Source organism: Nannobrachium achirus, assembly GCF_963921795.1.
Source record: "Nannobrachium achirus genome assembly, chromosome: 20".
Classification (NCBI taxonomy): domain Eukaryota; kingdom Metazoa; phylum Chordata; class Actinopteri; order Myctophiformes; family Myctophidae; genus Nannobrachium; species Nannobrachium achirus.
Window position 1 is genome coordinate 40,582,001 of NC_137827.1, and position 22,253 is coordinate 40,604,253.

A 22,253-nucleotide genomic window follows, 5' to 3' on the forward strand; every position below is an offset into this window, starting at 1 on the left:
TCGTATCCGTTGACTAGCTGGTTATATAACTTAACCGACACAAAGTATTTATAAACGGACTTGTGTGGATAACCACCCGATAACAGAGACATAAGTGCAATCCTGATCAGCGACACGCACTGAATTGTTTGTGCATCTTCTCTGCTGTGCTCACGTTGTGTCAAATGTTGGCAAAATGTGGTTCGAATTGGGACGGTCCTCGCACCAAGGAGCGGAGGAGAAACCTCGCTCCTCTCTGGCGCATTTTAAAACTTGCTCGCTCGTGCTCGTATTCAAAACGCTGTATTCTTAAATCTTATTCTTAAAGGCCTACTCTTATTAAGAATAAAAGGCAAATAAGAACAGGTGATTATTCGTATTTATTTTTTGCACATGAGAGTGGTGATAACCCACCCACCAATTGAGTCTGAAACCTTGACCCACCCACCCGCAGGCGGGCGGGTTGGCGGGCGGGTGGGGGCACCGGGTCGGCCCGCGCATCACTACTAGACAGTAAACTTGTATAGGCCTACTCTTATAACATATCTCTGATTCTTGAATTGTAATTGTTATGAAATGGATATGGGTATTCCTTTATCAAGTCCTTTATTCTTGTTTTTTTTTCTCTTTTTCTTTCTTCCTTGTTTCATTCTTCTTCTTTTCTTTTTTCTTTTTTTGTTTTCTTTTTATGATGAAAAAAAAATCTGTGTAATCAATGTCTTAATTCATGAATATGTACGATAGGCATTCACAAGCTTCAGCCTATTCCTTTTGATCACCTGTAACAATGATTATGTGAATGTATGACCTGTATTTAAATGTATGAGTTGATCAAATGAACAAAAAAAAAAAAAAAAGGGAAAAAAAGAAAAACAGACAAAAAACAACTAAACTAAAGAAACGAAACCATCATAATTTAGGTTTTATTGTAGTTCATGATGTGTATTGTATGTATTGTACATGTATTTTAAAAAATTGCAATAAGGAGTATAAGGATGACAATGCTTCGTCATAAAAAAAAAAATGGTGCACTGTTGGTGGAACGTTAACTATCTGTTCCGAACCCTATTCTAAATCTAGGCGGAATTCTTACTGTATTTTTTCCCCTTCACTATCACCTGCCTGTCTGTTGTGTGTCTGTGATGTTGCTCGAGGAGGATTAACCGAGCCAGAGTATGGGCAATAGCAAGACAGACAGACAGACCTCTTCTAAATATTAGGTGCACCACCAGTGACGATTTAAGAATCCCCGGGCCCTGGCCCTTCTCCAAATCAAAGGTCCCCCCGCCGCTCGACCCACCCGACCTGACCGACCGGCGACCGGGCCCTGTGAAAATATAATTTTCACAGGGCCCTGCAGACGGCGGGCCCTGGCGCTTAAGCTCCAGGTAGTTCCATTGTTAGTCCGGGCCTTTGCACCACTGTGACCAAAACAAATTATCAGTCGCACCTGATGGATTTACACGATCAACATAGACAGATTCTGGAGCCCTGCTGTGAACAGGAATAAGAAATATAGGAAGGTATAGGAAAGTCATATATATTTTCTTTTAACGGTTTGTTTTGCTGTGTCCTGGAGAAAAGAGAACACTATGCACATAATGTACTGTACATATAATGCAGCTACTGTAGGGAGGCAGTGACTCCAGGCGCAGAGCAGATCATTTAGAAATTAGAGAAGGTCATCAGTTTGATCCTCTGCTCCTCCTGGCATCACTTTGCCCCTGTGCAGGGGTCATCACCATTATGACATGAGGACGTTTTTGTTTTTTGACACATGACACATGAGCGTCATACATAATACATACAGACGCTCATTTTGTGTGTCCGTGGCAAAAAAAATAATTAATGTCAAATCTCCAGGTTTCTGAATATTATTCCAAAGAAAAATGTAAAGCAGTTAAGGTGAAGAGTTGAGGGCACTGGGACTGTCTGAAATGTGGGACCTGTTACTGTGATTTAGCACTTTGAGATTTGTTTCAAATATAAAGTGCCTTCAAGAGAGATGAGCTTATATTGTCTTTTGCACACTTGTCTTTTCTTTTGCATTGCTTTATACAGCATCTTTTGCACACGTGTCTTTCTTTTGCATTGCTTTATACAGCATCTTTTGCACACGTGTCTTTCTTTTGCATTGCTTTATACAGCATCTTTTGCACACGTGTCTTTCTTTTGCATTGCTTTATACAGCATCTTTTGCACACTTGTCTTTTCTTTTGCATTGCTTTATACAGCATCTTTTGCACACGTGTCTTTCTTTTGCATTCCTTTATACAGCATCTTTTGCATATGTATTTTCCTTTGCAGGTATTGTAATGTCATGATGATGAATTGAGTACAACAACAATAGAAACAATCCCCCCGCGATCAATACAACATTGTTTTGGTACTGTAATGCTGTCTTCAAAGTCACCATGACTTTTTGTGTTATCCTTTTAGCCTTAATGCCTTACTGTACCATGTAATAAAGTATTCAACCAATCAATCAAACAAACAAATACTGTCCTTTGCACACTGTGTTCCACAAATATGGTTACGGCCCTCATAGTAATAACATACCATTATAGTAATATGGGTTTCTAGCTGATCATCACATAGATAATACCACCAAAACACTGTGAGGACTCATGAATTAAGATATTAATTTCCATTTTCACAGAGGAGCCACAGGATAACTATACTAGACTAGAGCACTAGTTCCCAAAGTGCAGCCCTTGAGTGGGTTCTAGGCTAGGGGGTCCCCAGAAAAATGAGGAACATTTTAAACATTGAGGGGATCACTACTCATGTTCATCATTAAACAATGTCATTACAACACCTTTTGATATGTTGTATATAATAGATTTTAGGGTCATGTTATCAGTGATATAGGCGTGTACTCTTTAGCCCGCTCTCTACACAGCCTCAAAAACTTCATAGGGGAATCTCATATTATATACAGCTAAATAAGTGCCAATGGAATATGAAGATAAGACTCTTCTTTTCAGCCCATTATATTATGTACAAGTGCTAAATTAAATGAACACTGAGGATTTCACAATGCAAACTTGGGTCCCAGAGATGAATAGAAAAACGCTCCTTGTTGTTATACAAGCAAGCACAGCGACTTTCTGATCACAGAAATGGATGTGGTGGAGCAGTCGGTACTGCCTGCTCAATTGAATCTTGACCATCAGGTCAACATTTGTTTCAGTACCTGTGTCTACAGTAGGTTAGACATGACCTGATCTAAATGTCTCAATAGAAGAGCAGGGAGACAAAATGTATATGTATTAACATAGGCCTACTCAAAATTACATTTTAATCATTAAAAACGCTTTAACATTGCTATAGAAAACATACATTGTCTGACCAGACCACCGTCTTGTTCAGGTGTACACTTATAGGAACTCCACAGATTCCCTGTGGGTGACCCTTTTGATCATGCCAGCTCCTATATGTGGTGAGTATAACAGGATTGAGTCACATAGACCAGTGCATCACAAGTAGTTACTAGATTAGTAGACACCTCTAATAGTTATTCACACTTGATGATGGCATATATATTTAGTTCTGAGATACCTCTGTGTCCATTCCAGATGTGACACACCATGATAGTTTAGAATCCAGTGCACGTCTGTCTTGATGATGAATAAACTAACAGAAATTAATACAGAAGTGTTTTTCTTTTCTTTTACATTTACTTCGATTTTTACCTTGAAATAGACTGAATCGTCTATCCTGTTATATTACACCAGCAGTGTGGCATTGGAGCAGTATTATTATTCATTCATTAATCTTATTTCTGGAAGAGCAATAAGATCTGCTCTATTCAATACTGTGTATGTATTTTAGGACTATAACGTGAGTGTTTTTGCATGTGTAGTGATGAGCAGAAGCAGGGATTGAACCCAGGACTCCCACTCGCCAGACAAACGCACAAACAGTCGTGCTAATCGGGCTGAGCCTGATTAGCAGGGCTGTTGTCGCTGATTCATTGCTGGTACTAACTGTGGGGACTACACATGCCCACCCGACTGCCCATTCTGAGTAGCACGGGTTGGTTGGGTGGGGAGGTCCTGAAAGATAATTAGCCTAGGGCCTCCAGGTCTGTTCACACTGACCTATAACCATAACTATAACTATAAAAGTTTATTAAAAAGTCAAGCTTTTGTCAGATTTGTTCTTTTTGATGAGTGACTAGAGTGGAGTAAGCTTCTCTTCTTAATTGTTGCACATGAGCCTTTGCTGCATGCTTTTCATATATACGAAATATGTGAAACCTGCTGTATTGTCCTCCTGGCCACATCACCATAGATCAGTGGTTCTCAAACCCAGTGGTTCTCAAACCCCTTTTAATCGTACAACCTTTAATTGAGAACATTTTGACTTAATAATTACATAAAAAGTCCAGTTTTTATGTAAATATTTTGAAAATAAAAGTAAGCTGCCCGTTTTCCATTCAGTCAGAAAGAGCGAATACGCTTCCTGGCACCGGCGCCTGCCGCGGCAGTAACAGTTGTGCGTCTCATTATGGTTTAAAGCTTTAGGGAGCAGCAGGTTCATATATGTTTGTCAATGTTTGTAACAGTAAAATAAATGTTTCCATTTTCCATTTTCTCCAAGTACCTCTGCATACACCTAGGGGTACTCCCCCATTTGAGAAACACTGCCATAGATCACTGCATTGTCACTTCCTTCAGTGTAGCCTCCTCTTTACCACAACAGCAGCATTAGGAGGAGACTGTCTCTCACTAACTCACAACTGTGTGTTAGTCAGTGAGCACCAGACAGCATGGAGTTAACATCTCTCTACCTCTTAGTATGTGAGTACCAACACATTGTACAATTATAATTCTTACTTATGGATTTGTTATATGTCCATTTCCTTCTTGAGGACAGGATGCAGAATCTGCCTCAATGTAGATTTAATTCTACATTAGGGTTAGAATTAGCCTAATTAACATGGATCATTGGATGATAAGTTACTCATTTTATTTTATTGTATTAATTACTTACACCTCCCTCTCTCTCTAGTGGTTAGTACCATGTCCACAGCCTCTCTCAGACTCAGTCCAGACAGATCTCAGTTATTTAATTTTGAATCTGTCTTTCTGAGCTGTGAGGACAGACAGTCTGACTCTACTGTCTGGAGAGTGAAGAGGACCAGCAGAAAAAACATCACCTCAGAGTGTGGTGATGATGGCGGTCGTCGCTGGGGGAAGAAGAACAACACAGGATGTCTTGCCAGGTCCATGCAGACTTTCGACAGTGGGGTTTACTGGTGTGAGTCTTCAAAGGCAAAAAGTAACTCTGTTAATGTCACAGTGACTGGTACGTTCAGCAAGTCAACTTTGTTCAGATGTTTTATTCAGTTATCTTGTTAGTTAAAGTCTTTCATGTTAAAACCTCATAATCTTGTGACAGTGTTGTTCAGAGTGACATCAGTCTATTCCTCTATTCTGATGTTATTTATCATTGTTCAGGTGGAGCTGTGATCCTGGGGATGTCTGTACTTCCTGTGATGGAAGGAAGTGATGTCACCCTGCACTGCTGGTACAAAACCAAGACATTTCCTAACCCATCCTCTGACCGTCCAGCTGATTTCTATAAAGATGGATCCCTCATCAGGTCTCAGTCTACAGGACAGATGACCATCGACAGTGTTTCCAAGTCTGATGAAGGATTCTACAAGTGTCTCATCTCTGGCCTTGAAGAGTCACCAGAGAACAGGATGGATGTGACAGGTGAGATCACTGTGTTACTATTCTCACATGGCCAGACTGTTGCCTCCCACAATTTCCAAATGCTTCTGTCATAAAGTCTGGAGCACGGAACCTCTGAAAATAATCAAGCAATAAAGTGGATGTGACACCAACTCTGCACTTCCGTTGCGTCTTTAGAGTTGCAGAAATTTAGCTGAATATATATCAAAATCTAAGCATATAGCTTGCTGCATAGCAGTAATATAAATACATATCACACCCATGTGAAGTGAACGGTGCAGGCTGCTCAACACCATACACACTCGGTTAATGTTACGGACATACATACAGGGCCCTACTTTGAGCCATCTGTTACCCCTTATCCTCACCCTATACCCGTGAAATGCGGGCAAGGCAACTTGCTTTCAGAGATTGTGGAATAGTTGTCTGGCTATGTGAGACTACTGTGTCACAAACCCAGACTTTATTTGACATGCATGTAAGGAGGTCGTGTTAACCCTTAGGGCCGGCTGATACAACCAGTGTTGGGCATACTTAGGGAGAGTAATACATTACTAGTGACTTATTCCTCCTTTAAAAAGTAATAATATTACAGTATATGACTCAGTTTTTATGTATATTCCTACTGTATTTTGGAACAATAATGATCCTTACATGAGGAATACAAAATCGACAAGACAGCAGCAGTAATAAACACATTGAAGTCTCTCAGACTGTAAGTGTAAAGATGCTTTAACACAAGAGATGTCAGTTGAATATGTTGTGGTTGAAAGCCATCTGCCTTTACAAAGTTGGACACACAATTGACAACAAATCTTTGACTGATACAAACTCAAAATATTTACAAATGTAGAAAGTAGCATGTGTGTGCATTGAGTGTTACTAGCTTGTAGATATTTTCTTTTTGTGCTTGTGACAACCCTTACTATGGATCAGTAATATGTAATAATATAACTGATTTGGCAATCTCAAATGTTACTTTAGAAAGTATAATAATAATAATAATAATAATATAATACCGCAATATATTGCTAGAAACTTATTACTGCCCAACACTGGATTTGACAGCTGACAATGCAACCTAAAACAACATAATCCATAACTGATCAAATTAATCATGCCGTTTGTACCAGTGATTTAATTAACAGCAGTTTATGTGACTCAATACATTTATAATAACCTCTCATTGCTAGCAGATTTTGGATCAGTGGAACCCACTCCTCCTCCTCCTGCAGTGGGTCTGGGTTTTCCACATGTAGTGGTTCTGATCGTAGGACTTGTTGTTGTGATTCTACTGACCATCCTTCTGCTGCTGCTGTGTCTGTACAGAACATCTAAAGGTGAGTAGGTTACTACATCTACATAGATTACAATCACTGAGAAAATCGCAATAAAACATGCAGAGTACCATAACATAACAAGGATTAAAGATTTCCATGGAACTTACTGCATGTTCATTTCCCCATTTTATTAACAGGTCCATGTTGTGTCAGGTAAGCACAGTATTTCGTTTTTCTGTCTGTTTATCTACATAACATCACATTCCATCATGTTTTCTACTTCATTTCTAATAAATATATTTCATATGTTTTAATTACAGACCCATTCAGTCTCAGGGGATCAATCAGCAATCAGCTCCTGATGATGTGTACTGTCCACTGCAGCGCGGTCAGTCTTTGCTGAATAATTAAGTCCATTAATGCAATTGAAATACATATAAATATACGATGCAGATGCACACACACACACACACACACACACACACACACACACACACACACACACACACACACACACACACACACACACACACACACACACACATTTGTCAACTTTAATGTTAATTTACTTAACTTTAGGCAACTCAAGCATCTATGGAGTGCTAAATCGATCTGGTGACCAGCATGGAAATGGTACAGTATATGCTGCTTAAATGTTCTCATGTCATACTGTTGTCCAGAGTTATTCATATTTTATGATTTTTGTTGTTAAATGTTAAACTCAGTGAATTGAACTCAGTGGATGACAAAACTCTGACAAAACCAACCGAGAGATGAATTTAACAACACTGTGTAAGACCCACATTCTGCAAATCTTCTAATCATCTTTCAACTCATGTTTCAGTCCCAGGATCATTAAGGCCTCAACGTGCAGCTGATCCAGTTTATTCAAACGTCAGGACTCAGGAATGAGTCTGCGTACGATGAAACCCTTTGATAGTAGATGGGGAGGTAATGCTGTTAATATCTTTGTGTTAATGCAGGCCAGTTCCTTATACTATTATAGTTTGTCCTGTTTTATTGTTACAGGTGGAGAAGAGAGAAGAGTTCAACATTCATGGTTTACACACACACACACACACGCGCGCGCACGCGCACGCACACGCACACGCACACGCACACACACGTCACACACACTACCATTTAGTAGCCAAACAACCGCCTGATGCACACATACCCCCCGACAACATCATGATCTCTTAACCACTTCCCTCTGCTGCAGACAGTCCTCAGTGTGAGTGAACACCCACCACCACCATGTTAGATGTCAGTGAGTGCATAGTTAGTATACAGGAAACCCAACTTTATTATTGGATGATAAAATAATATTAACATGTTATTTGAAGGTGTGTTCATAAAACTGACATAAACTCTGTCACAATCATGACTTTACATCACTCATGAACTGTTAGGTATTTCACTTGAAAACTCTTCTGGGGTCATTGTAACAGTCTATATTCAAACGCACCAGCAAATAGTTTTCATGTTGCTTAACACACACACACAGACACACGCGCGCGCGCGCACGCACGCACATACACACACACACACACACACACACACACACACACACACACACACACACACACACACACACACACACACACACACACACACACACACACACACACACACAACACCAGAGGCAGCTCCAAAAAATCGTCCAACCCAGATTCAGCTCAACAAAGGGTTCAATTTGTTTTCCTGCTATCCAACAAAAATGTAGAATGCCTTACCGACGGCCTTAAAGGAGTGTAAATCCCTACCTTCCTTTAAAACCGCTCTGAAAAGTCACTTACAGGTGGCTGCAACTCGAAAATGGTGAAATACCAATTATTTGTATTCAGTTTTCCAACTGTTTATGATATTTTTTGCATAGTATTGTGTTTTTTATTTGTCTGTCATTGAATGTTTATATGAATGAGTTGCATACTTTTTTACTGTATCTAATAAGTATTTTGCGATTATCGGTTGTTTGATTGTTGTTTTTTTTACTCATTTAGTTTGTTGATATGTTTTTATGTTTTTTTAAACTGAACCAGCATGCATTATAGACTATGTTGTTGTTGGGAACACAGATGAAGATGAAGTGGTATGATGTTTCCAACATAACAACAAGCAACAGCTAGGAGTAATACCTAAGTCAGAGGTCAAAGTTCATAACTAAACCGTATTTGATCCACTTATATACTTGCTGTACTCAGGACAGAAGAGATCATTTTGTTACTTATCAATGTGCTACTTTTTGTCTTTAAAGATACATTACATGCATAATGTCCTTTAAAGTGTTACGACATTGAAGGCCTACAATTAACTGTACATTCAACATTTTGTAACAATGTTTATTTTTGAATTAATAAATCCTCTTTGTGTCAGCGCTGTCAATGAACATCTTCAAATCCATACTAGAGTGGTCCAGTCCAGGTATGATATATTTACTTACTCCATGCCAGAAGTCGTCTTCCTCCTGGTGCCCTTGACAAAGGGGGATTTTTGCCTTGTATCACACACAGGACACATACATACCCCCTCCACTCCCACCATGATCTACCCCAAGTAGTTCTGTGGAAGCGTGTATTTCTAGTGGTATTGAAACTACGAGAATGTCTGTTAACCTACATATGAGCTCACTAGATGTGCCATCCTGCATGAGAGGAAATATGCAAAAAACCACAACCTCTGTCCTCTGTTCAGGCCTCATTGTGCCCACCGTGTGTTCACTGTTTGATGTTAGTGAGGAGGACAGTTATACTTGGTATTGAAACTATGAGAATGTCTGTTAACCTACAGATGAGCTCACTAGATGTGCCATCCTGCATGAGAGGAAATATGCAAAAAACCACAACCTCTGTCCTCTGTTCAGGTCTTATTGTGCCCACCGTGTGTTCACTGTTTGATGTTAGTGAGGAGGACAGTTATACTTGGTCTATCAGCAGCAGCACCGCTCACTTGACATAAAATATATATATTTTTTATATTTGTGTCAGAGCTGTTAGTGACCATTGTTTTAACATTATTTCATGTGTTCAACACCGTAAACATGCATGTCAGTAAATATAGATGCACTGTATGAATTTACTTTGTACCACATTCCATCCTTACACATTTTGTTGAGCAAGATAATCTTCCAGGTCCACTTTTATGAAAGTAGCAGATAAATTGACAGAGTGTGTAAGAGAGGGAGGAGTTAGGGGTTAAGTGTCAAATGACAAATCAGGGTATCGAACCTGAGACTTTCCCAAAAGGTTACAGAGTTGCATGGGTTACTGCATGCTTGCTTTAGGGAGGGAGCCCCCTAATTATCTCAGCGTTGTGAGTTTTAATTGGAACAAACAAAAGTATTTCTGTGCAAGTGGAAATGTTTGTTAACCACAACACTTCTATGACAGCAATAAGCTCACTGGTAGATGTTGCATCCTGCTTCAGAGGAAACGAGCACAGGTCTCCACCAGGCTGTGCGTCCTGGTGGTGCTACTGTATAATAGGCCAATGTAAAAAGGGTGGCATATGTTCTTCACCTTAGATCTTTCATGGCAATCGGACGCTGCATGCATGATTTGAAGCATTGTGTTCCAAAAATGTGTTTTGCTAAAGTCTACCTGCTGGTGGCGCTATAACAGGCCAATGTGAAAAAGGTAGCATTTGTTCCTTGACCTAGTGGGAATATGTGTGGCAAATTTCACGGTAATCGCAAGCTGCGTTGATGATTTGAGGCATTTTGTTCCAAAACTGAGCAATCCTGCAAACTTTGGAAGCCAATATTAGCCAATCAGGATGGAATATGAAATATCAGACGGATCGTACTTGATCACATGACTATAGAGATACTGTGTACCGATTTGCATGATTTTGGGATAAAATCTCAAGGAATAATAGGAAAAATTGTGTTTTACTTAAGTCGGCCTCCTGGTGGCGCTATAAAAGGCTGATGTGAAAAATGCAGGGAAAGGGTTTTTCCTTGGCCTCTAGGGAATGCGCTTACAAAGTTTGAAACTGATCGATGGAGTTATAGGTAAAACCTCAAATCTGCCTGTTATAGCGCCACCATGAGGCTGCTTTCAAAAAATTTAAGTGGCATTTCTTCTTCGACCTAGTGGGAACGTGTGTGCGCGATTTCATGATAATTGCACTTTGCGTTTGGGATTTGAGGCATTTTGTTCCAAACGGCTCAATCCTACAAACTTTGGAAGCCAATCTTAGCCAATCAGGATGGAATATGAAAAATCGGACAGATCCGTGTCGATCACATGACTGTCGAGATACTGCCTACCGATTTGTAGGATTTTTGGACAAAATCTGTAAGAGTAGTGCACAGAAATGTGTCTTGCGAACATCGGCCACTAGGTGGCGCTAGAAAAAGCCCATTTGAAAGATTTAGGGCAGAGGTTCTAGATTGGGATCCAGGGAATGTGTGTGCTCACTTTGGCAGCGACCGGGCCAACGGCGACTGAGATTAGCTGCACACAAACTGCGAGGACACACGGACGGACACACGGACGGACGGACGGACGGACGGACGCACGCACGCACGGACGGACGGACGGACGGACGGACGGACGGAGGGGAAAACATACTCTCCCTCAGCCTTCGGCTGGTGGAGACAATAATGTGCTGTGGTTTGCAGGTGTGAAAACGACCCTCTGTTCTGTGCTCCAGTATGAACACTCTCACCATGTATGAACTGTTTGATGTTAGTGAGAGGATAGTTTACACAAAATACAAAAACTTATGAAAACACAACAAAAAGATTATTTAAGGTGTTTTCATAAGACTGACATTACTCTGTCTTCTGTCATAAGTTAACCATAGACTTTATTGAGAATGAGACATACTACATCTCCTCTAATCTCTCAAGAACAGATTCTCTGATGAACAAAACATAGAGGGTGCCTGCTAGATTGCATCTCCTCAGACGTTACATGCATATTGCATTATAAGTCCTACATGTTTACTGCATAATGTACTATAATAGAGTCTATATGACATTGCCCTGCCAACTTCCCATGATCTCAACTTTGTGAGTGTTGGAACAAAGAGTGCAGCAGTTACTGTTAGCTGCAGTGATTCAACATTTCTGAGAAAAAATTCATAATCGATAAGCTTATGGTGTAGGTGTTGCATGCAACAGATATAAATACACTGTCCCCACCACCTCAATTATCATTAAAATGCAACAGAATAATGAAACTCTGAGGTATTATATGAATGGCCAAACATTTACACATTAGTGCAATGATACGCCTCTTGAAATATGTTTTCTTCATTTTATACAGATTTGTTCCATTGAAAGTATGTGATTTTGGCATGTCCCCCACACCAGTCTGCTAAGTACAGAGTGTCTAATAAGTGGTTAAAACAAGTAAGAAAGGCAAAAGGCCATTATTGTACTTTGTTAGGCTTACACGCCTGAATGGAGTTGGCTACGTGTTGAATTGGACTTTAACTCATTTTGCGCCGATCCTGAGAATACTCGTGAAAAATACTCGAAAAGTATATGGTGCCGATCCCGAGTATACTCGTTAAAAGTAATATATTACTGTAACGGCGGGTATCCTACCGAGTACAATGGCGGAAGGTCCCGAGTCCATCTCCGTCGCTGATTTATCCTCATCACGGCTCCACGGGCACAAAATAGTAATCCCATAACATTGAGGTGGACGGGGGATCTCATCTTTAATTAATGTCCATTATCTCAAAACTAGACTTTAGAAGCGAAGATGGAGGCAGATGCTCGCTTATAAAGCACATGTTGGAAAGCACCGATCCGATCCACCATGGCACCACGTAAACATGATCGCTTCCTGTGAATGACGCGATGACGTCAGACCGGAAGTGTTTACGCTATGGACTTCTGGCCTTCAAAATAAGACAACGGTAGTGAATGGGGCCGGGGGGAGGCGCGCTGGACATTTTAACCCGTTAATGTCAGGAGCACTAAATGGGTTAATAAGAGCGCAAATGTCTTTGTTATCTTTAGTGAGTGGAGAAAGTATAGGCCTATACAGGGAAATAATAATATATAATAAAAACAGTTGAAAAAAGGGAACACATATAAACTTGAGTTGGAGGGTGTACAGCAATGTGTAAACAGAGCTATGTCACATTTTGTCATTATGTACATGTTATGTTATATTCACAGGGTATACCGCTTTTTTGGACCAAACAGCAGCAATCATTTGCAGTCGCTTTGGGACAAAAAGCAGATTATTTTTTCTCAAAATTATTCTAAATTGTATACAAAAAATGTCTTTAAAGGTAGCAGCTTTGTATGTGCAGTAGGTCTAGAGGTCACACACTGAATATTGAACTCCCATGTCTCACTAAAACAACTTAACCTGTGAAAGTGAGACCCCTGCTGCTGTTCAGTTGCTATTTACCTGATTTTATCACTTTACAAAAACATGCTTGCAGAGTGCTTCACAGACAAACAAAGAACAAAGTGCAACTAAAATATATGCCATGCAGTCAAGAAAGGGCAAAAAAATAACAATAGGCCTAACAATAACATTTCATTTAAAACATTTGGACAGGGAGGAAGCTTATTCTGATTTCCAAAGCTGAACGTGGAGCCCTCATGGTTTACGGCAAATGCATATTCCCTTCTGTTACAAGCCCTGTCATGAGAACTGAAACTGATTAATAGCTTGTCTGCAGATCTGATAACACCAAGCTCTATACAGAGTATAATAGATGCCTATAATATATGGCTCAGGGGTAGAGTGTCCAGTAGGGTGGCAGATACAAAACCGCAAGGTTCCTAGTTCAATCCCAGAAGTGTCCTTGAGCCTAATTTTTCCCGATGTGCAGGTTGGATGAATGAATGAAATAAATGCACAATCTATGGAATAAAGCACTATATGGACCTTTTGTTTGTTATCTGACATGGTATTATTCATTTCACTCTCTCTTAAACACATGAAGTCGTAACTATAACCAGTGTTGAATTGCTGATTCAATGTTAGGGATGCCTTGTTATAGTCAGTGTTGCATTAGACAGGTCACACGGGTAGTTGCTAGCCTAGCAAAGCTAAACTATTCACCCATGTTAACACAAGGGAGAAATATAATATATAATATTATATATACCCACGCAGTTAACTGATTATAGTATGGCTAGCCAGGCTAGGTATTTGCTGACCCATATCTTTTCTGAGCAGGGGTCGTTTCTTTGTTAAAACACCCTGGTGTGACACTAAAGCGTTGTTAAGGTGTGAACTTTTTTTTTGGGGGGGGGGGGGGTGACCCCTGCTCAGAAAAGATATGGGGCGGCAACTACCCGTGTGACCTCACTAAGGGCCTCTACACATGGGGCGACATTGTGCGCAATGTTGTGGCATTCGCTTTTTCTCGCGTAGTGTGAAAGCACCTGGCGATATGTTAATAGACTTTTTTACAACCCTTATTACAACCCACCCGAGGGTAGAAAATATCAGACATGTTTGAAAATCAGCGCAAAATCAGCAAGCCACTCTAAACCCATCAGCTATACTACAAGCTTAATTGTAGATCATCGAAAGAAATAGTGAAAGTTTTGGAATATTTGCACTAATAATTGTCTCAAATATGAACACACAGTATTCCCTATCACAGTGGTTCTCAAACCTTTTAATTTCAAGGACCCCCAGTTTGATATGTATTAGAAAACCCCCATTTGCATTTTCTAGCCCTGGGACCGCAATAGGCCTATTAATGATCAAAAACCTCCTAACTCCACTTGAGCTGTATTTGGGTAAAGTGATGATAACATAAGGACAGATTCAAATATCTGACAACGTATACCATACCAACTTTGATGAGGCGGTTATTCTAAAAAACATGAACCACCAACTTCATCTGCTGGACAAACAGTGTTCCTTAGATGAACTTTCTGTTTCATTATAAACTAAATTCTTATACAAATTAGGCTATATTTGATTGCAAAGTTGCAATTATATTTCACACTTGCTTTAGCAATGTAAACACTTTTCCCATCATGCCAATAGAGCCTATTTGAATTTAATTTAATTGACACTATATCCGAGGATGTATTTTGCATAATCTGGGACACATTTGGGATTGTGTCAGTCTTTATAGTTATAGTATAGTTATAGTTATCGTTGGATACAATGTTGTCCACAATTCCATGCTGTATTGATGTGGTTCCATAAGAGAGATAACAAGCAAAACATTGAACAATTTTTATTTGATTGTTTACACTTCTTGTAAATTAAGTAATGGAGATGTTTATCATTGATTTAACATATCTGAGCGCACAATGAAACCAAATGGAGCCGTCAAGAATTAAAGATCTATAAGGATCCATTTGGTTACCAACTCTCCATCATTTAGCTGGGGACCACCTGGAACCCCCTCAAGGACCGCTGGTGGTCCCCGGCCCACTGGTTGAAAACCACTGCTCTAGAGTCTAGACTGTTCCTGCCAGCTTCTGGAAACATAGTTGATATTATTATTCATGTGTGTCTGTCACAGCCTGAGGTGACGACCCCTGACCCTCAAGAGAACGAGGATGCCCTCGCTGAGGTAAGACAACTCCTGCAGTTTTAATAAACTAATTAATACACATTCGAGTGAACTATCACAGACTAGGCTGGCTATGAAAATAGTCTGATGTAATTTAAGTTATTCTCCAGAGAGTTAGCATGTTTTCAGAGAGTGTTTGTGTGTTATTCTTACTAGTACCCGGAGGACCAGGAGTACCTGGAGTGCCTGGGACATCGTAAGGATATTCAAGTAGCATACACACAACCAACAATTCTGCAAGACAGAATCTGAACATAGCTCAAACACAATATAAAGCTCTTGACATGAAACAACATTAGAGGAAAGAAAACAAATGTCCTCTTTCTCTGTCTTTCCCCAGCACCTGTTCCAGGGTTTCCAGGGATCCTGGATAGTGCAGAGGAGGTAAGACGATGTCCGGCTGTGTACACTTAGTTTTAAAGATGGGGTGCTACGATAATCAGGTATTATGATTATACTAGGAGGAAGACTTTTTCAAAAAAAAGAGGTGTACAGAAAGTGTTAAAATTATGTTTTTGTGTGGCCATTAGGTATGGCTGGTTGACAGGTGGGTGGTGACCCAGCTGGAGTTAGCCACACCCAGTGTTGGGTGTATGGCAAAACCCTTTTGACTCGGAGGCTTTCGGGTTTCAGGAATTTCAAAATCAAACCCACTGGATGTCGAACCAGGGCTTGATCACTCGGTCCTCACAGTTGTTGTGTGGCTGATGTGAAACGTCTCCGTGGCCGAGTCCTCCGCGGAAAAGTGGTGGGGCTTTCTGCCCGTCCTGCCCGTGAGACCTGTCCAAAGGGTCAGTCTGTGTAAAGCGGGTCATGCCAGTGCTATGCTGGTTGGGCTTGGTAGCCCGAGGCAGCAAGGCCTCCATATACTCACCTAATGGGGAACGGGAAATCTTCACAGTTTTACTGTAGCATCATCCAAGTCTACGGTAGTAAGTGCCTCGTGGCCGGGCGCTCTCCCATAGTGAGTCACTGAAGTGAGCCTTGAAATAAAACTGTAAAGCTATGACCAATGTTGACCACAAATACAATACAAAACTAATCTAACTTTGTTTTGTCTTTAGTTCAAGAGAGGAATCTCGACAGACTCCAGTCCAGACAGAGCGTCTCCATAGGCCAGGTAAGATTTCTTGCTATGCATCCTAAGTCTACTTGTGGAGTTAGCAATTATGTGGTTTGTCCCTCATTGATTAGAATGGCAAAGTCAGACTGAAGAATGATCCTAGCTGATAATACTCAATATTGACGTAACATATGCAGTAAAACTCCAGGGTGTTAAGTTAACATAACACTGAGAGTGTGTTTTAGCCCCCTACAGTAGTCTGACGTGCTGACTTTTAATTTATGTGGTTGTCCTGTCCTGCTCTTTCCATTAATTGGTTCTGAAAGAGTCTCAGACCTTGTTCTGACTGACATATCGATTTTAGTGTAGTCTGAACAAGGCTACGATCAAATCTGATTTAGGAGGAACTAGTGGAGAAGAGATCCAATTAAAAGACAAGTAATTTTATGTTTGGTTGTGCTTGGGTATTGCGCTCTGAAAATAGCAGATCTACCAGCTCTTTTTTCTACATAATTAACTGCAGATTTAGTTGACTAAAATCTTATATTTAGTCGACTAAATCCTTTCAGATGACAAAAAATATGACTAAAGCTAAATTACATTTTGTTCATTGCTATAAGAAAAACACTCCTCCTAAATTCCTGTATAAATGTTTAATTTAATTTGTCATGATGACATGATGGATATATGCAGTATGAACCCTTGTGGCAATTGTAACACTAAACGGCTGACTTTGTGAATCTCTTTCCCTGTTCTCTCTCTCTCTCTCTCTCTCTCTCTCTCTCTCTCTCTCTCTCTCTCTCTCTCTCTCTCTCTCTCTCTCTCTCTCTCTCTCTCTCTCTCTCTCTCTATTGTTCTCTTTTTCCAGATGGAGACCAGATGGAGATGGAGACCATTTATTTGTATTAATGAACTGTGTTATTGTTGTTGTTTTTGTTCATTGTTTTTGACAAAATATTTTGTGCACAGCTTTTATTATCTATTTATTTATCTATTTATTGTTCAATCTTTCAGAATGGCAGTTGCCAGTGTTAAATTAAGTAAAAAAAAGTTCTAAATCCTTTTAGTTTTTTTTGGTCTTGTTTCTAAAGTGTAGATAGATACACAACACACATACACATTGAATACACAAGCATGTTCATGGTTTGTCCACTGGGTACTGGTAAGGACCTACAGTATGTACTGTATGTACTGTACAGCTTTATGTACCGACTGTAAGCGTGCATGCCTGTATAGCAGTGATTTAGTAATCTGAAGATTTTTTTTTAACAACAACAAAATAATAATAATAGGCAGGCTGTGATACTGTCATAATGCCTGATTTATACATGGCTGCATGCCAACGCATTATGAGCATACAGAGCGCAACACCCGTGCGCAACCAAGCATTAAATGACTTCTCTTAGTTCTACTGGATCTCTTCTCCACTAGTCACTAGTCACTAGTTGTTATTTGTTGACGAAATGTTCAATATATTTTGTCATACTTTTATCACCTTATAGCTAGTAATTAGTAACACTAATAACTATAGTACTTGTCCGACTTCATTCCTTCCATTCATCTTTCCAGATTTGTTTTGCCCTGCTAGGCTGCTACTCCTCCCACAGTCTTGGTGGCACGCACTTGGGCCATATGTCAAATTGACCGGCTTCATCGGGGCATGTACGTAGGGGTGCATTTTGCTAAGAGATACGATATATATAGTTTAATTGCGACCGTGGGTCGCAGTTTACTATCAGAACCGTCATAGCATGTCCGTGTCTGTCTGTACGAGTAACGCCTCACAGGGATGTCAGATACTCAGAGCAGGGATCTCCATATATGGGCATAAACAGATGACATCACAGTGATGTTGGATACTCAGAGCAGGGATCTCCATATATGGGCATGAAAGAGATTATGTTAGGGATCTCCATATATAGGCATAAAAGGGATTGTGTCCCAGATGATGCCCTGTTAGGAGAACCACACTAATGGAATCCATATACTGTATGGCCAAGACAGATGGTTTATATATATATATTCATTTGTGAATTTTCTCCATTGACTTTAATTGTGGGCTCACCTGAAAGGCGAGAACACTATGTTATCTTCATTATTTATTTATCAAGTTCCGCCACGACAGTACAAAGGCAGGGCCCTTAGCCAATGAGGTGCAATTGAGGTGCGGAAGAACATCTGGGAGTGGTGTTAGCTGGAGTATTGGTTGAGCTTCACATGACAGTTAGCACGCTGCGGAATATAGTCACGAGCGAGCCCACACTGTTTCGTAGGAACAGTATTTCTAGTTAAAAATTAAACTTTTCCCAAATATGGAGGAGACTGACACAGTATGTCCATATATGGCATTCCAAGATATAGGATTAATATTGATGACATCAGGTATCTCCATATATGGGCATAAAATGGAAAAGGACTGACACAGGGATCTCAATATATGGCCATTAATTTATCAGTGAATCAATTTTCCCCATTGACTTGAATGGGGAAAATTCAAATAGTAAGATGAAATTTAATTTGTAAGAGTGACTCACGTGAGACGCGTCACGGCAACCACATTTGCAATTTCCAATTGCATCGTTCTAGTTATTACTTGGTGCCGTCTGTTTCAGGTGTTGCATTGTTCCCGAGTAGACAGCTGCTCAAGAGCCACCAGATCGGTCTAACAACTGTTCAAAAAGGCTTTCATGGAATCCATTTGCTGATACCAAGTTGTTTGGATACCCAATATCGTTCATATATTGATAATATCAGGTTGCAATGGTTTGGTTTCTGACATTGCTAATCAGAACACTTAGAGACCAGTCTGATGTCATGGACCTCCATATTTGGGTAAGACTTACCCGAATCTCCATATTTGGGCATGGCTGACATCATAGTGACATCATATGTGATGACGCAAGCTTGGAAGCCGGTCACCTTCCAAGTGTATATTCAATAAAGCATCACCAGGAATGCTGGCCCCTTATTGGCTGTTAATGGTGACGTTGGGACCAGCAGAGATTCTGGTCCCTGCTACAGTCTGCAACAAGAGGAGACACCGGACCGGCATGCATGTATACATACATACATACATACATACCCAGCCGATACAGTACTTGCACGCTCTGCTTGTGCAAGTAACAAGAACTGCACTCTGCCGAGATGACAACTTGCATCTTATGCACAAGTAGCCTACTTGTGCACAAGTGGTGCGCTCACCACTGGCGATGCCAGTGACATCAGCACTGGCAAAGTGAGTTTAACGTTGTTTAATGCAATCAGAAAGGACTTTTCTGTTTGGATGTATGGGGTGTCAAGGCCAGGCGTTCCCGCATAACGTTCCGGGTATGATGATGATGTCACACACCCTCCATCTAGGTCCAACTGGTTCGATTTGTATTGTCAATGGGTTAGCCTGACCTGTGTAACGGTCCATTTGGACCTTTACACAGTTTGTACTGTATACACTATGAAGAATTTCAAGGACCACCCCTGACTCCATCTTGAGAACCACTGATTCAGATGGTTGATTCACTGGCTCTCCTTGTCCAGGTACTCTAGGTTGGGGGCATCCAACCTCTGTTCCTGGTTCCTGTTCTTTGTGAACTCCTTCAGCAAATCCATGAGCTCTCCTTGGTAAACATCAGGAGTGGGTTGGGCCTCTGTGGCCCAGTAGTAGATGTCCCAGTCATTGCTAGGCTCATTGATCAACCTGTCGTATTGCAGCAGCTGGTTCTCTGTCATCGTGTTCAAGTAGCGTTCTGCGAAAAGGCTGAGCAGAATGCAATTCTCCAACATGCCCCTCTTACGACTCTCATAGAGCAAGCGGCGTCTCTTGATGTCAATGGACTCTCCTTTCTGTTCCTCCCATGGGGGGAAAGGGACCTTGTTTCCCCTGGGTGTCTCTCCACGATAACCACAAGCTGACATCATCATCCCAGTAATTGTTGGCCTCCATGTTGCCTGACATACCACTTTCACAAGCCTTTTGGCTAAGAGAGACGACAGCATCTTAAATGTCTGTCTTGTAAATGTAGCTGTTCTGTTTCCGCGCCGCATTTCTCCCCTTATTCGTGTAGGATTGGTGACATCACTGCTGATGACACTGCTGATGTCACCGGACCAAACCAACTGGAGAGAATTTCATTTGGGGATATCTGTGTTCTTTGTTTAGTTTAGTTATCGGCCGAGGAAATGTTAATCTACGGAGAGAATTTATTTTAATCTTCTACTAGAGAATTTTCTGCTTGCGTGCACATAACTGTAACCAGGAGTGTGTGCATTCGTGGAGTGGTTGCGATTCACAGGCTTTTCCCCCAGCTGCCATGTTTGTATCGATGATCATTAAGTGGTGTGGTCAGGAGTATTCCATCAGCTCACTGTCAGAGGAGGATACTGTCATGGACCTCAAACAGTCCATTAGAACCATGACTGGAGTGCTACCCGAGAGACAGAAGCTGCTGGGACTAAAGGTCCACGGGAAGCAAGCAGAGGATGAGGTGAAGCTGGGCTCCCTGAAGCTGAAGCCCAACGCCAAGATCATGATGATGGGAACCAAAGAGGAGAGCCTGGCGCCAGACGTGTTGGCCCCACCGCCGGATAACACAGACAGGGTGGTGGTGAATGACTTTGATATCGAGGCCATGATCACTGTACACACTCCAAAGAGAGGGCTAGTGGACGTGAAACCTCTGGGGGTGATCTGGGGTAAGTACGGTGAGTTCTACAGCAGGAAGAACACCATCATGTTTGACGACATCAGACGCAACTTCCTCATGAACCCACAGAACGGCCTGAAGATCCGGCCCTTTATGATGGCTCATACAAACAGAGAGAAGGACAGGGAGTTGTTTCACCTGGCCAAGTACCTCAAAGAGATAGCCAAGCTGGACGACTTCACCGGTCTCAACCACAAACACTGGGAGAGGTTCTTATCTAAGAAGCACCATCATTAAGGGAAGATCATTTGAATATATATATATATTAGGCTTAACTGTTGTTTAACAATTTGGAAACTAGTTGTCTTACCTATAGCCTGGCTTAACAGAGCTGCAGGCACCAAACGCCTACTGTATGTTAATTATCTCCATATATGGAGATCCGTGTGTATGTGTGTATGAGAAAGGATCTCCATAAATGGAGATAATAATTCTACCAGATTTAGGTTTTGTTTGTTTTTGTTTGGAAACATGCCTGGCCGTGACAGGTCTTTTTTTCCCCCTCATAATTGAACATTTCTGTGCAACTTCCTCCTTACTGACTGTTTGGTGGCTACCATCGAGATACGGCTGCTCCTCAGCTGGGGGAGGGAGACTGTTTCTTTGGCCTGGGGTCCACTTGCTGGAAACAGAGGCCAGTGTGGCGGGATGCTGCATTGGCCTCTTTGGGACTGTGAAGTTGTGTGAACCCCTCTAGAGGCGAAGGACCGGCTTCTGAGAAGTGCAAAGACGAGAGGTTGAATCCACTTAAGATGTTGGTGAAATGATGAAGGAGTTTTGGGGCAGAATAACAAATGTGGTTTATTCGAAAGAGAAAGAACTTATTGTAAGCTATTTGGGATTGTTTTTCTGTAGTTTTGGGGCTTGCTTCTAAATTGTAGTTGCTTATTTGGACATGCTTCCTGGTGTGGTTTAAACCAATGGTTGTCAAACAGTTTTCACAAAGAACTCAAAATTTAAATGCATTCTGAAAATATTTTGTGCCAGGGACTGTTTTGTGCTGTTT

At 41.0% G+C, this 22,253-nt stretch overlaps 2 protein-coding genes across 2 annotated transcripts; one reads left to right on the forward strand and one right to left on the reverse strand.

Annotated features, from left to right (window-relative positions):
• Nucleotides 1–20,060: 20,060 nt before the first annotated feature.
• On the reverse strand, nt 20,061–20,540 carry LOC308305802 (succinate dehydrogenase assembly factor 2, mitochondrial-like; the record flags this gene model as incomplete). Its single annotated transcript, XM_080750675.1, has 1 exon — nt 20,061–20,540. The coding sequence occupies one exon, from the start codon at nt 20,538–20,540 to the stop codon at nt 20,061–20,063; it is 480 nt and encodes a 159-aa protein (XP_080606801.1).
• Nucleotides 20,541–20,854: 314 nt separating this feature from the next.
• LOC308306154 (ubiquitin-like domain-containing CTD phosphatase 1) lies at nt 20,855–21,484 on the forward strand (the record flags this gene model as incomplete). The annotated part of the gene is made up of 1 exon (XM_080751054.1): nt 20,855–21,484. One exon carries the CDS (start codon nt 20,855–20,857, stop codon nt 21,482–21,484), a length of 630 nt encoding a protein of 209 aa, XP_080607180.1.
• Nucleotides 21,485–22,253: the final 769 nt, after the last annotated feature.